This window comes from Lagopus leucura, unplaced genomic scaffold, assembly GCF_019238085.1.
Source record: "Lagopus leucura isolate 7727_CA_CO unplaced genomic scaffold, USGS_WTPT01 Super-Scaffold_100043, whole genome shotgun sequence".
NCBI lineage: Eukaryota > Metazoa > Chordata > Aves > Galliformes > Phasianidae > Lagopus > Lagopus leucura.
The window spans coordinates 3724626-3740106 of record NW_024962290.1 but is presented as its reverse complement, the minus strand read 5'-3'; the positions used below and the strand labels follow the sequence as shown (position 1 = coordinate 3740106).

At 48.3% G+C, this 15481-nt stretch overlaps 1 protein-coding gene across 1 annotated transcript; it reads left to right on the top strand.

The window, feature by feature from the left end:
- The first annotated feature begins 6242 nt into the window (after positions 1 to 6242).
- On the top strand, positions 6243 to 12112 carry SRSF3 (serine and arginine rich splicing factor 3). Its single transcript, XM_042884426.1, has 6 exons — positions 6243 to 6364; positions 7072 to 7279; positions 8007 to 8141; positions 10295 to 10333; positions 10985 to 11071; positions 11297 to 12112. The coding sequence occupies exons 2-6, from the start codon at positions 7074 to 7076 to the stop codon at positions 11322 to 11324; spliced, it is 495 nt and encodes a 164-aa protein (XP_042740360.1). The 5' UTR covers positions 6243 to 6364; positions 7072 to 7073; the 3' UTR covers positions 11325 to 12112.
- Positions 12113 to 15481: the final 3369 nt, after the last annotated feature.

The window sequence follows — 15481 nt, the reverse complement described above, 5'->3', positions numbered from 1 at the left end:
GGGTGATTCTCATCTTTTTCACCAGCAGGGGGGTAATGTGCAATGCTTTGGTGGGGAGTGGTGGATCTGCTGCCTGTGGCATTGCAAAAAGTTTGCTACTCTGATGGTAAAGCTGAAAGATGAGATAGATTAAAAGAACAAACACCACCTTTGGACCTAAAGCATAAGGAGCATCATTACTACTACAGAGCAGGGGCAGAGCTGCAGGCAGGTGTGAAATGAAATAAAATGTTATTAGGAGGTAATGGCTTTCTTAGGAGACAAAACGTAAAACTTCAAGTGAAGCTGTGAACGTGCAAGTTAATGAACTGAACGTCCTGCTTTGCCTGGGCTGGGCTACAGAAATCTGCCACAGCCCTGCAAGTTACTGCTAACAGACAGGGAGGGCCTTGCCATGAAAAGGAAGATTTCTGGCCTCTTAAAAATCACTGCATCTCACAGTCATAATAGTCACTGCCTGCTTGGGAGGGAACCCAGGCCCTTAAAAGACTCTCTGTTGGACACTCACAAATAGGTAATGGAACAAATAGACACTATTTTTCAGCTCACCTTTGCAGGAGTGCTTTTCCTTATAACATCACGTATCTAAAGCAGTGCACAGGCTGAGCTGGAAGGGGGCTAGTGGGAAAAGTTCTGTGGCTGGTTGCTAGGATTTCTCTTTCTGCCAAACTCTTTGATTTGAAGGAGATCAAAAACATCTTGTGGGTTCCAGTTACCCTCTGGGGTCTTCAGATTCTGCAGCAAAGACTGCTTCTTCAGTGCGGGGAAGCTTTGCTCATCTTCCAGCAGTTTCAGGAGCTGCTTCATCGGGTTTGAGGTCTCATCACTGCTGATGCTGTTGTAGAGATCTGAGGGATCTCTGGTCTTCTGTGAATCCCATACGGCATTTGAAAGGGAAATATCCCTGCTGCTGGCTGTGTGCACACTACCCAGGGCGTTGTGGAGCCACATCAGGCGCTTCAGCCCTTGAAATGCCCTCCCCTTATCATGCATGAGCTGGTGCTCCGTCACTGCTCTTCTACTGCAACAGCAAAAAGGGTTCAGTTAGCAAACAAGCACAGCTGGTTTTCTGTTCCTATTTCAAAATCACTGCTTTGCATCCATCAATCTTAGATTCTCTATGCTGAGGAAGGAGATCTGGTCTGTGTAGGATATGGAGGGCAGCCCTGATGCCACGCTCAGAGTCAGCAGCCTGACCCATGAGAGCTCGCTCTGCAGTGCAAGGCAGCAGGCAGTCAGTTCCTGAAGGTGGAAATTAGACCTTTAATAGTAAAACCCTTTCCATGAACAATACAAGTGCTGTTACTGGCATCCAAATCGGCGTTGCACATGAGCCATTGCAGCTCTAGGCTGCAGCTACAGATTGGGATCTGAGTGGGAGCCTCATTATGGAATTGTAGTATGTGCCATTTCCGTGACTTGCCTTGCACACCTCTGCATGCTTTGCTACACTATTCTCAAAAGCATCAGCAGCAAGGCACTGGATATAGTATAATCCATGCATCTGAAAATGCAATTGGTATGATTCTGTACTGCATAAAAGCAGTAAAATGTATGCATTTTTTCTTCTGCTACGCCTGAATTAATGACAGTGAAGAATACAGCCTCTTAAATCAAAAGCAAGCAGTCTGCTTATGATATTAAGTAAAAGGGTGATATTGCTTACTTTTCAGTGTCTTGACAAGTTGCAAAACAGGCAAGAAGAAAGATTGCAAAAAATGTAACCATCTGCAGAGATCTCTGGGGCAGGAACATTTTCTCTCTTCTTCAAATCTGATCAACAGGACAAGAAGCTGAAGGTATGACCAAAAGTCTTTCCTTCTCTCGTCATTCATTCACCTGATAAAAAAAATTTCAGCCTTCAAGCACGAGTGAAAGTGGAGCAATTAAGTGATACATCACCCCAGAACCTCCCAGAACATCAGACGTGTGGACTTGTACAATAGAAAAAGATGAGGAGATTTCGTGGTAAACTTATGCATTTCTTTGCTGAGAATCCTAAATCTCCTTTCCCTCTCCCACATCTCAATGTACTGCTTCCAACTCTTGTGCATTTGCAGGCACAGACTTTTTCATGTGGAGCTGGAAAGATAAAAACCTAGCAGAAATGTAACAAAAGGATTAGGATTGCTGCTTAAAACATCTCACAAAACTCAAAAAGAGTTTAAGGCTGGACCGTGCAAATCAAAGTGAAAATGCAGACACAGCCCTGGGGTTTGGAGCTGAGTAATGCAGCCTTTTCCATGAGCAACACAAGTGCTGCTGTGGACATCCAAATCAGCCACTGCACGTGAGATCCGATTAGTTTGATAGTGGATATTTTGTCTGTAAGGAAGTGGAGTTCTGGCTTAAGAGAAGCAACTGCAAAGTGTACAGAGGTTATTCTCATCTGAGAGAATTACTTTCTGAGCGATTTCCTTGGACAGTTTGTTCACATTAAACTAGGCACGAAAGAACACATGCTATTTCCCATTAAAATACGTAATGATACATAAAGTACATAGCGATACGTAAGAGGTACAAACATGCTTACATCCTGCATGATATCTTAGCTGTGCAAACGTAGATCTGCTCACACATGACGGTTAAGCTGTGCTTACAGACTGTGATGAACAGAAAATGATGTAATAACTACAGAGCACCCCTGAGTTGCAGGGCTGACATCTACTCACCGCTGGTCTCGCGGAGATGGCAGTGAAGGCTCTGTCTGCACGGCTGCCTCTCCTTGCCAACCTCTCGTGACGCTCTAGTCGCAATGACAGCGAGCGCCTTTCGCCTTCTTTTATACCTGCCCAGGAACCACAGAACCAATAATCACTTCAGCACTTTGTGACTAAGACCTTTCCTCTCGTGTCAGTGAAAGGAGAGAGCTGGCTATTTCCAAGGAGAACAAATCTCGGATTCTAAAGCGTTCAGCTGTGACTAAGGAAAAGATGACGAGATTGCGGGAAGTGTGTTTTTCTTCTGCTGTCTCCTGTTCTGTTGTTGTTTGGGTGTTGGTTTTTTTTTAAAGACCTTCATTCTGACGCAGTGTTACTGTGCCCCGAGGTGATGGAAGAAGGGATGTTCAAACTTGTTCCACTGGTGATCGTGAAAAAGTTCCCTGGTATGCTTTGCTGTGTTCTTGGACTTGTGAATAGGTCGCAGTGTTTGCACAGGTGGAATCTGAATCAGCAGTGCTGTAGGTCTGTAGTGCAAATCTCCATGCAGTGTGAACGGAGAGTTACTGGCAGAAAACATGAGGGGTTTGTGAATAAGATCCCGCTGGATTTTAATGCTCAGCACAAATCTCACTGAAATTGCTTGCACAGTAAGATGTTTTTGTTTTTGATTTTACGAAGTGGGGAGATATGGAGAGGCCTTATCGACTTAGTGGATGATAAAAACGCAAGCAGTAGCTCAGGCAAGAAGCCAAATTCTGATGTGAAACCATAGGACTCAGTGAGATGCAAGTCTGGTTACTCACTTTATGATATCTAGTCAGGTAGTTCAATACAGTTTGGGGACTGAGGATATGGATGGACTGGAGCACCAGGCTGAACCACTAAATCTGTTCTAGAGGACCAGACCCTATTTCTCCAAGCAAATGAAAGTGAAGTGAATGTATTTGTCTCCTGTGAGAAAAGAATCCCTGGAAAAACTGAGGATACCATTTGCTTGGTGTAACCATAAGCTACTCGTTCGTTTCCCATAGGCACCACCTCACCATCCCATTGAATTCAGTGTCAGGTGAGTGGAAATGCATTCTCTGATAACAGGCCAGGCCCTGCTAGCAGTGCTCTCACCTTCTCATTCATTCTCGCAGCTTCTGTGGACATCAGGTGCTCTTTATTACATTCCTCGTGACAGCTTGTTGGGAGCCCTGCAATCAAATAAGCGTTCTTGATGACGTGAGTCTCAATTGTTAGTGTCACTCATTAAAGGGTATGAAGTGTGTCACCAATTACAAATGACATTTGTTAAATGTGGCTAAAGCAGAGGCCTGCTTCTCATCTTAAGTTTCCAGGGTAGCCTGCAGTGTCACTGAATTATCTGCCCATGGAGGCAAAGTTTCGTAGTTACATCCTCAAGGATTAATGAGCATTGGCCAAAGTCGGGACTGAAGTCAGGACTGAAACATCTGGTCTAATTTGTCCCTGAACTTTTTGAGTCTCTGTCGCATAATGGGCTCCCATTGACTGCACTTACTGGTGTCTGCAGCGAGAGAACAGGCATTGCGTTAAGCCAAGTGCCTGCAGGTGGGTCAGAGATGCTGCCAGGCTCAGTAAATGGGCACTTGAAGCATTCTGTAACGGCCAAAGTGCATTGCTGTGGCTACGTGCCTCCATTTGACGTTTGTTTCTACCCAAAGACTCGAAGAAGAGAAATTAACCTGTGTGCCTTCCTACCAGCTCCCTGAGAGGTGTCTGAGAACAGACTGCACTGCAGGAGCGGTGCGGTTTTCACAAACATTCAATGCAAACACAGTGGCACGAACAGCGCAGTGAGTGAAGATGCTTGCAGGGATTGCAGGGATCTCTGTGCTCTCTTTAGCCTACCAGGCTGAAATTCACCCGAGCTGCTCACTGCGGTGTGTGGAACGAAAGGCACCGCCCTGCTTAGAGGAAACAGCCTGACCACAGTCGGATGGTAAATATAGTTCCCCCAAGCTGCTGGTGAGGCAGCTGCTAATGAATGGCTGCTCTCCCTTCCTGGCCTTCTTCATTGAGAGATCAGAGGAAATAACACCTGGCAGCAAACCCGGGGGCCACAGAGATCTTTGCACCCCCACAACCTGCAGCCGCCGCCATCGCTCTGCCCCAGGAGGACGGAGCAGCATCCCTGGTAACTGCTGGAGGGAGGTGAGAGTCATGGGAGGTGAGAGTGGGCTGCAGGCTTCCTTCTTTCTGCTGGCTGTGGGGAATTCTGTGCAACCCAGAGGGGACGGAGAGGAAAGGAATCCCACGTGCAATCCTCTGGATTGTGTGGGCTGCTGTAAATCTCATCCCCGAATCCATTACATCATGCCAGAGAGCGCTCCCATCTTCCAGGGGATTAAAACACGAGTCGAACAGCAGTTCGTTGGGCTCAGAGGTTAACTTTCCATTTAGAGATTTCAAGCCAGAGCTGGAGAAGCATCAGACACACAGCAGCAAAGCTGGCAGTTGTGTCCTGCACAGCCTCCCCTGGAGCCACACTGGGGGCTGATTCCACTTCCCCAAATGGAGTATTTTCTGCGTGCAAAACAAACAAAAGCCCAAACAAAGCCTCCAGTCCCTTGTGCCACCTCTGCCACATCTGTTCAGCTTCGCCCTGCACCCAAAGCAAAAACAAAACATAAAGGAAGGGGGATCGCCCAATGCCCCCCAGCGCGGAGGTTCCCAGCAGCGGGGAATGCCGCCCTCTGCTGCTGGCGTCGGCTCAGGGAGCGCTTCAGAGCCCTGGGGGCGTTCTGCGGACAAGAAGCTCTTAGGAGATGCTGCAAACGGGCTTCCGAACATTGAAGCGAATTGGACGTGCTGTCTGTCCTTAACCCGCGTAATTCTGTCGTGCTGGTACGGTGCTAGCAGGTGGAGGAGGATTGCGTAAATCTCGCTTGGAAACACACCGCTTACGCTTTAACGCGTTCAGGAGGCTTTATTACACCCATCGTTACTCAGAAAGCTATTAATTGCACTTGTGCCAGATATATTTATCTCATTTAGCAAGTCTGGACTAAATACAGCCTACAGATATGGCTGCCAAGTGACGTTTTAGGAAGTAAATAAAACACTGTGTGCTGAAGTTAATAACAGAGCTATACCAAAAAGACACCAGTTTGCTCAGTACATTTGTTTAGAGCCTCTGCCCTGGTAAAGCGATGGCTCTTCCTAGGTGCAAAACCCAAATTATGAGGGGAACATCCTAAAAAGCACGACCTGAATATATCTTATGGAGAGAAAACCAGGAAATAAAAATTGTCCCTTTTAGCTGATGAAATAGACTTCCCGGCTGTGTTGCCTTTTTCCTAATTCTGTGTCTGCAGCCTTCCCTCAATAACCAGCACCCAAAACTGAATTTTGGGGTGAGCGGCGGGAAAGCTCCTCAGGCAGCGCCACCAGCGCTGAGGAAAATCCCGCCTGCCGCCATTTTGGGCTGGACGGCGGGAACAAGAGCGTTCAGTGAGGGCGGTGCACGGCGACTTGTCAATCAGAAGAACGGCGCCCTCTGATTCGCCTCAGCGCGGCGTCATGTGGGAGGGACCGCCCGTATATAATGGCGGGCGGGGCGGGCGCCAGCCGCCATTTTGTCCAGTGAGGAAAAACGGAACGGGAGCCTCGTTGAGGGTCGAGTCGGCTGCGAATTTAGCGCGGGCTCCCTTCGCGCGCCCTCCCTTTTAGCATCGGTGAGGACCGTCATCCTCGGAGGGCGGGCTGGGAGCGGCGCCCGCAGTCCGTTTCCCCAGGAGGGCGGATGGAAGCGGCGGGGCCCGGCGGCGGCAAACAAAGAGCCGCCGCCATTTTGTAAAGCTGGGCCGGCGCTGCGCTGAGAGAAGCCGGGCGGGGAGAGGGCGGGTAGGCCGCGGGTCGGCGTTGGAGCCCGCTCAGCTCTTTCTCTCCACGGCTGCGGCCGGTGAGGCGAGGCGTGGCCGGGCGGGAGTCCCGGGGTGCGCGGCGCTTCTCCCCGCCGCACGCGGAGCGCTGAGCCAAGGTGCGGACGGATCGGCCGGGCGCTCCGCGTGGCTGCGGCCGGGATCGGCGCTGCTGGCCCCGCGGCGCGGGCGGCTCTCCGCGCTCCGAGAACAATGGAGCGCTTATCCCGCGCGGCGCTCCCCCTGCAGGCCCGGCTCCGGGGCTGGGAGCGGGGCCGCGTCCTCTTCCGCAGTAGGGAGCACGGAAGTAAACCCATACCCCTGTAATAATAAGCTTCGGTTATCGTGATATCAGCCAGCTTTTTTTGTTTTATCTCTGCTTTCCCTCACCGCATTCAGAGGATGACGTTTTTACCATATAGCTGTTAAAGCTCCCGAGAAAAGCAACTAACTGAATTATTCCTTCCTTAACGACATTTTATGTTGCTAACTGTGAGTTTTTTCCCTTTTTCTTGTCTTAGCCATGCATCGTGACTCTTGTCCGCTGGACTGCAAGGTTTATGTGGGTAACCTTGGGAACAATGGCAACAAAACTGAACTAGAGCGAGCGTTTGGCTACTATGGACCACTGCGCAGTGTGTGGGTGGCCAGGAATCCTCCCGGTTTTGCCTTTGTGGAATTTGAAGATCCACGTGATGCAGCTGATGCTGTAAGAGAACTTGATGGAAGGTAAAACGCGCTTACTGTGTGTTGGGCTTATCTGGTGAAAATGAGAATGTGGCCTGTGATGGTTGGAAAGCTTCAGCTGGCAGCATATCCATTCTGCAGTATTTATTTGAGCAACGATATATAATAGGCCTATTTAGTGGTCCAGAAATAGCACTGGGATGGTTAGTTTTATGTCTTAGAGTGGAACTGCAGTTAGATGCAACTTCAACTTGGTTAAAATCAGGGACAGTTTCTTACTAAAGAGGCAGAACTCAATGAGATGCTGCCTGGTTCCTGCTCTGCCTGCTTGAAGAGCATGGTGACCTTTCAGAAGTGGTCAGACTTCTTATCTGTTAAGCTGTAGTCTCCTTTGAATTCTGCATACTTTGCTTATTGCAGAATCCCAGACCCATAGGGGTTGGAGGGAACCTTTGGTGATCCCTCAGTCCAGTTCTGCTCCCCAGCAGGTTCTTTAGAGCAGGTTGCCCAGCAGAACACTGAGGTGGGTTTTGAATATCTCCAAAGATGGAGACTTTGCCACCTGTGTGGGCAGCTTGTTTGAGCAGAGGGGAGGAGAACCTCCCTCACTCTAGGGTACCGTTGGCCACAGGGGCACCAGAGTCCTTCTCTGCAATGTTAACCCTTATTGTCTATTCCTTTTTCTCCATCTGATTCTGTAGTTTGTCTTTCTTGTTTCTTGCAGATAGTTGTTGGTGGAAATGTAACCAATGTCAACCTCTCTTCCCAGAACCCTGTGTGGGTGTCGTGTCAGAGTTGAACTCTCCAACGGTGAAAAACGGAGTCGGAACCGCGGCCCACCTCCATCGTGGGGCCGGCGCCCTCGAGATGACTATCGCAGGAGGAGTCCTCCTCCCCGCCGCAGGTACCCGGGGTCGAAGTACACTTGTAGAGCTCTTGGCACTTAGCATCATAGGAGCAGGCTTTTAAAAAGCATGTTGAAAACATTCATCTATTTGATCACAGATTGGAGATGCCAAATGCTTTTTTTTTTTTAAAAAAAAAAAGGGGGGGGAACAAAAATGGAGGTGAACATAAGTTGTGTTGAATGTTGGCTTTTGTCCTTAGGTCACTATGCAAGTTGGTAGTCAGCGCCCTCTGTCCCGGATTTATCCTCGCTCCTCTTAAAATCTGCTCATCTTCTAGTCACATTTTCCCTTTCTTCCCCATACTTCAACTTAGGTTGTTCCTTTCCTTTATTCCATAATGGCAAAACATGACATACAGCAGCTAAGCATTTTCATGCAGATGTGTTTCTCCGCTTTGTTTGCGCAGTTTAAATACTTAATAAGTAGGCAGCTGTTTAATAATAGATGGAGTAACAGTTGCTCTGAACATCTAGAACCTTTGCACTTAGCGTCGGTTTGAAATTAAAGCATCGTGTGGCAATTCTGTCCCTTGAGATTTGCAAACCCAGCTCTAGAATGTAGCAGCGTTTTTGGTAACTGAGACGTTCTTGGTCCCAGACTAGTCTGTCTGGTGCTTAAGTCTGCAGCGTGGTTTTTGCAGGACTGAATTTGCCTGTTGCAGGTGAGTGAAGTCCTCATGAGTCAGGGTTTCGAGCTTACCCTTTTGCTGTTGAAAAATAACACATTAGGAGTATTTGTTAGCTAATAGACGGTTGTACTGATGGCTTGTTTTTCATTTTTTTTATGCTTTTTGGTCCATCTATTAATAAAAATGAACCCGTTACAGAGTCACCATCATGTCTCTTCTCACCACCCTCTGAGTCTGCATTAGCCAGCCAACTAGCCCTTTCAGCGTCATGTGACCAGCGCGCCCCATTCAGCTTGGCTGGTGTCGTTTCACATGACCCAGGCATGGCCAGTCGTCAGGTTGCACCGCCCTTTGGTTCCCGAGCATGCTGTTTTCTCTCAGCCTTCTCTCCAACCTTAACCAAATCGGCAGCAGCCACCTCGACCGCCCACACATTCCCGGCCAATCAGCTCAGCTGTTTATTTACCAAATGTCTTCACAACAACTACAGCAGCAGCCTTCGGCTAACAAAAAAGCAGGAAAAATCCACAACACCCCCTTCGCCAACCAACTAAATACAACGCAACATCTGGCAAAACCTTTTCAGCAAATTCTTCTTGGCAGTCAGTCCGGCAGCCTCACCTCACCATTTCTAGCTTGTTGAAACCAAAAACTAGTAAGTTTTTCCTGCTTATACAGTTTACTGCTGGTTAAAATAAGGAGTAAGCGGCTTATAAGTAATTACTTTTCTCAATCAAAGGCTGGCTGTGCATAATTGAATGGTAACGTACCTATGTTGCTTGAGGAAACTTTTAAGGGTGATATGGAAAGTCTTACTGTAAATAACATACAAACAAGTCTATTTGCATGTGAGATGCCAAGCTAAATTTTAATAAAGCTCTAACAAACTTAGCTTTTCCTTGCAAAAAAAAAAATAAATAAAAATCCTATCACCTTTAAACGGTTTTACTAACAGTTTTCAGAACTTAAAACAATTACTTTTTGGGATGAACTGGGCCGAGCTAAGGTTATTTACTTTTTAAAAGTAGTCTAAACACACTATGGCATTAAGAATGACAATCACAGATATGCAGTTCTAATGTAGCACTTAATGGCGTTATCAATATTTACACTGAGCGCATTTTCACTTTTTTCCACTTGGTATCTCTTTATGTCTTGTCATGGACCTTTTTGGCTTGCATGGGTTCCAAAACATTTGGTCTGTGCTATTTTTTGGAACCACTTGTGGGACTTTGGTGTGGTGTTTTGGGCAGTGTATTTAGTTGAAATGGAAGTGTTGCATTGGACAACTCTGCTATGAAGCATTCTTAGCTATAAGTGAAACGGTGATTGGAAATGTGCTGTTGACACTGAGCTTTGTTTACTGCCTAATCTTTCCATGCCTTTTACTGGATGATGGATGCCAGTTATTCTTGGCACGTTCCCAGGGCCCAACAGTGAGTTTGACAAGTTGGGAAATGCCTCACCCCGTTAATGCTGGAAGGATTGATAAAAAGCCTCACATTCTCTTTCTGGTTTTAGATCACCGCGAAGGAGGAGCTTCTCTCGGAGCCGCAGCAGGTACGTGTGGATCTGACACTGGCTGTGGGCTGCTCTGAGATGAGGGAAGAGATCAGCAGGCGGCTTCACGTTGGAGTTGAATCTGGGCAGAGATGCCCACATAATCACTGTAACTCAGCACGGAGGAGAAATGGGTTTGCTTGACCTTATTCAGCTACAGGAGATTCCACAGTTATCAGTTGACAGCTTAGTATTTTCACTCTTAATATACTTCATGTTACTGGAGTCCCTTCCAGTTCTTTCAGGTGCTGTGCTGCAAACACAGGTGATGAGGAGCAGAGCTCTCACATGCTGCTGTGTGTGTGAAGCAGTGAAGGCACAGTGGGTTTATATGTGTTTTTTTTTTCTGTAGCATTAGATAAGGTGTAGTAAAGGGTGCTTAAGCACATACTGATGCAGTGATCTAGCTGAGGTACTGTTAGTTGGTACTGACTGGGCAGATTTTGTCTGCTGTGGAGTAAAGCATAGCCTGTTCACATCAGCTTGGTTTGTACTGGATGGCACAAGCTGGTTATTCTCGTAGCCTTGGAAAGGTTTTCCCTTGCTGAAACCTGAACGTCCTAAAGGCAATCTCTTGAGGCAGCCATGTCATCTTAACGAGTTCAGCTTCGTTCTGGTGTTACAACCCTCTTGTGCTGCCGTCTCTAACAGGTCCCTCTCCAGAGACAGAAGAAGAGAGAGATCACTCTCACGGGAGAGGAACCATAAGCCTTCTCGTTCCTTCTCCAGGTCTCGCAGGTAGGTGGCTCACAATCATCTTCGTAACACTGAGACGTGCAGTGGGGGAGGGCAATCTTCAGCCTCTTCTGAGGGCATTTACCTTGGAATTAAATGCTGTTTTAATGGTTGGAACAGTATTTTGAAATGCTTGCCTACCACGTGCTGGGTTGGGGTGGGAGGTTTGAAGCAGGATGTGCTGCCCTCAATGCTCAAACTGATGTGTGCTTGGTTTGCTTTTTCCAGTCGCTCCAGGTCAAATGAGAGGAAATAAGACTTTGAGAAGGAGCTGTGTACAGGAAGTCCTCAGATCTGAGTACGGGGGGAGTATGTACAGAACATTGTTTTGTTTTGGAATTTCATAAAGCTTGGTGCATTTTTAAAATGTTTTAGCTGTTGAACTTGCTTTGTTCCTTGTATCTTGTAACAGGTGGCAAATGTAAAGATGTGAATCTGTATATGGTTCTAAGCAGATCATATGAATTGTAATATTAATCACTTTTTACAATGTACCCTTATACTTAATTGTCTGTGTTGAATGGATACCAGTTTGTCTTGCGTAGATGATGTTTCTGGTCTTGACATTCTGCAGTGATTGCTGGGGTTCAGCTTGTGGAGGGGAGCTGCAGCAGAGCTGTTTGTTGCAGGGTGGTGGTGGTGCAGAGCAAGGTGTGGAGGTGCTTCGTTACCAGCAGTCACATTGAGCCAGCAGAGCTAAAGGGAACTGTGAGCTGCTGTTAGCACAGCTCTAGTTCTGACTTCCATTACTGGAACAGAGCTGCTTTGTGTTGTGATCTACAGTTTTCTAGCTTGTAGGGTCAGTTAATTTTATACTTCATGTGACTAGAGTGCTTCGTAAATAGCTGATAGCTTGACCATCTATTCCAGGACCTCTGAATAGACCAAATATACAGCAGAACTGACAACTGGAGTGGATGTGTTGACTGTGTAATGGTACATTGTAAAAGTTGTGAATTAAACATTTCTTTACTGTACAAGAATTTTCATGTCACTTGTAAAATGTCTTTTGTGAGATCCTTGGGATTAAAGTTTTGGTTACAACTTGTTGTTCAGTGTTTAACTCCAGTGCCTGCCGCAAACATCAGCACTACAGAACGCAGTTTAACCTTATGGTGTTACTTGGTTCCAGGGGAGAGAGCTTACATCATGTCAGTGTAACAGAGAAGTGTTAAAATGCTGTTCCACTGTCAGACCATCTTTAACCTCAAAGCTGCCTACCTATGGCTCACCTCTGGGGCAGGACTTCTTGTCTCCAACACGTGTATGAAAGCAGGGTTAGCTTAGTGGGAAATGCCAGGTTGGCCTGTAGGCAAAAGGTGAGCTGTAGAGAAGCACAGCTGGAGGTTTGGAAGTTTATTTTCACAGCCTGGATGTGGGTTGGTGATCTTGAGGTATTTGTAGTAGCAGTTTTGAAAGTGCTGATCTGTAAGCTTTGCATGAAGACTTCAGTTGAAGCGTAAAGCCATGGCGTGGCTGAAGTGGGACCCAGCAGTTCTCACTGTGCACCTGGATTCAATCCATCACACCTAACAGCCCTGATGTCTGGCTGGGGGCAGGATGGCAGCAGGCTGGAGTGCATGGCTGTGACAGAAGGAGGTCCTGTAATTTGTGTGCTGCACAACTGATGGCTGTCAGTGGCATAGGGGAGACCTTGGCTGCTGACGTGAGGTGTTTTTGTTTCTTTTGCCGCTGTTCAGTTTCTCTCACCTGGGAGTTTTGCTGAAGGAGCAGCGTTGTGTCTGCAGAGAAGCTGTGGGTTATGCAGAAATCATTTTACACGTGGATGGTAGGGACCTTCAGAATTAAACGGGTCCGTGTTTGGCTTTGTGAGGAATTTAATTTGGTGTGATGGTTCCACTACGCAGGGCTGCGCTGGTGGTGGAGAACGACTGCTGCGTCTCAGGTGGAAGTTGAAGGCTGACCTGCAGCCCTGCGGTTCAGGGATGTGTGGTTGGTTGGTTCCCTTCAGGGCAGCAGCAGCGCGCAGGGGGCAGCAGGCGCTGGGCTGCGGCTGAGTGCTGTGCGCTCCCTGCCCCCAGCAGAGGTCGGGCTGCTCCCGCTGTTGTGCTGCTCACACCCTAAAGGCAAACAGCCGCTGTTTTTGGGTTTGGTCACAGAAGGTTGGCAGCCCATCTCCCGTGGGGTTATCTGTGTTCGTGTCCAGCCGAGGGCTGGGATGGCATCTTGTGCCACACACAGCTCGGTTCCCTTGTTTAATGTGTGCTTCTCCCAGGGTTTCATTTGGGGAAGGGTTGAAGCTCTCATTGCCTGGCAGTTAGCCTCTCTGCTGGTGTCCTGCTTCAGTATTTTCCACAACCGAGGGGAAAGGAGGGAAAGCACTGTGAAGCACTGCAGACAGTGCATGCTCTGGAGCAGCAGGTTGTGGTTTTTGCACACAAGAGATGGCAGAACTGGAAATATCTCAGTTTCAGGTGGTTGGCTTCATGTCTTACTGAGCACTCGAATGAGGAAGTTGGATCAGAACTGCTGCTTCATACATATATGGAAGTGGTGGTTTCCATGGAGCATACCACTGCTTTGGACTGATGGGAGGGGTTTAGATTAGAAACAAAATCAGCAGCTTCTAGAGAGAGATAAGAAAGGGGTGAGAGCTGTGTGCAGTCCTCCTCATAGGGCTTAAGTGGCAAGTGTCATTTTTAATGCAACGATGTGTTCTGGGATTTCAGCCTTCCAGTTCCCTTCTGTAAGAGGGTAACCGGACTGGGAGCAGCGTGGTGGAGAGCACTGAAAATCATCATCACTATCAATCTGCTTTGATGTTAAATTAACCGGGAGGTTTTTGTGTTGACCTTCCGGTGCCAGGAGTGCTTCTCTCCTCTCCCTGCCATTCCTGAGCAGATCGCTGCTGTCCCCGTGTGACCACAGGCTGCCACAGCGCCTCGTGTGACACCCCATGACGTCCATTTCCAGTTTGCCCCATTTCCTCCCCTTTCTGCTGGCTGTGATCAGTGTCCCCGTGCCCACACTCACATCACACCGCAGACGCCATGTCCTCAAGGCAGGCTCGCTGTCACAAGGCGTCCTGCTGGGACACACAACTGCAGCAACAGCCTCCTAAACCAAACGAGGGGAGAAACACGATTCTGGTAGCTCAGGTCTGACTGTAGAACCAACCCTCTCCTTTGGGCACTGAAGGCCGCTCTCAGCTCTCCCCACAGCCTTCTGTTCCCTGGGCTGCACAGCCCCAGCTCTCAGCTGCTCCTCTCTTGGAGGGGTTCCTCAGGCTGCCTCATGCCCAGCTGCTGCACAGCGCTGCCCCTGGCTGCTCGCAGCGGGGCTCTGCTCCATCCTTACACCCCAGCTCACACGGGTTGTGTTGCAGTGAGCCGGGTGCGTTTTGCACTTTGATTTGTTGAACCCCATGAGCATCCCAGCTGTGGTGGCCTTTGTAGGAACCCTCCTGACTTCCTAGAAATGCCGTTTGGGTATTTCGGTCATGAAGTTTCACCCAGGCTGTTCTGTGTTCCCTGGCACTGCTGTTGGTTATGTTCTGTTGCTGGTCAAACAAACACAGACTGCAATAAACAGCAGATCCAGGCAAACATCAGATAGTCTGTGCGGTAAGAACGCTATGTTCCCAAGTGATTCATTCATCTCTTATTTAATAATTTAGAAGCTGACATAACTATTAGTTGAACAAATCTTCACACTGACTCGATTCCGTTTGGTCCTTAAAGCGATTGTAGCTGTCTGGTTTGGGTTGCTTGCTTTTAGGGAGGAAATCCTTCAAGGAGAGCATCCATCCTCCACAGCCACCTTCTGCTTTCAGCGCCGTTACCCCACGTGCTGCCCTGGGATTCATCCCACGACAACCAGACCCACGTTCCTCCTCTGGGCACGCGAGCACTGCCAGCAGCAGAGGAGCTGCCCAGCATTGCACCTCCATCCTTGTCCGTGCCAGCTTGGTGAGCAGCAGTATCAGGGTGGAGCAGCAGTATCAGGGTGGAGCACGCTGTCACTCTGTCACCCTGGGTGCCACGTTCCTGCTGGCTGGGAGATCGCTGCCACCAGCTGTGAGTGAGGAGCGTTATCTCTGCTGCAGCCCGGCCTGAATGCTTCCTGGTGCTGCCGAGTGGGGAATTGATGGGCTTCTCATGTGTGACTACTATAAGCTCTCTGGGAGGAGGTTGCCACAGCTGAAGATGGGGTTCAGGTGTGGTGTGCTGCTGCTCCTGTCAGTGCTTCTTCTGGTATCCAGGCTACACGTCCTGCTCTGGAGCTGAGGCTCACCAGCACTGCTGTGAGGAGTTCTGCTGCACTGTGGTGGTTGGACATGAATTGGTGGAGAGGTTTTTGACCAATTCTATGGAGGCTGTCAGGTTTTCATGCTATTTCATCACCTCTTTTCTCTCCTGCTCCTTTTCATGCATGTTGGTTGTCTACAAAACT

Coding starts and splice junctions, on each gene's coding strand:
- SRSF3 (XM_042884426.1), top strand. CDS start 7,074: ATGCATCGTGACTCTTGTCCGCTGGACTGCAAGGTTTATGTGGGTAAC. Junction 7,280..8,006: donor GTAAGAGAACTTGATGGAAG/GTAAAACGCGCT, acceptor CTCTCTTCCCAG/AACCCTGTGTGGGTGTCGTG. Junction 8,142..10,294: donor AGTCCTCCTCCCCGCCGCAG/GTACCCGGGGTC, acceptor TTCTGGTTTTAG/ATCACCGCGAAGGAGGAGCT.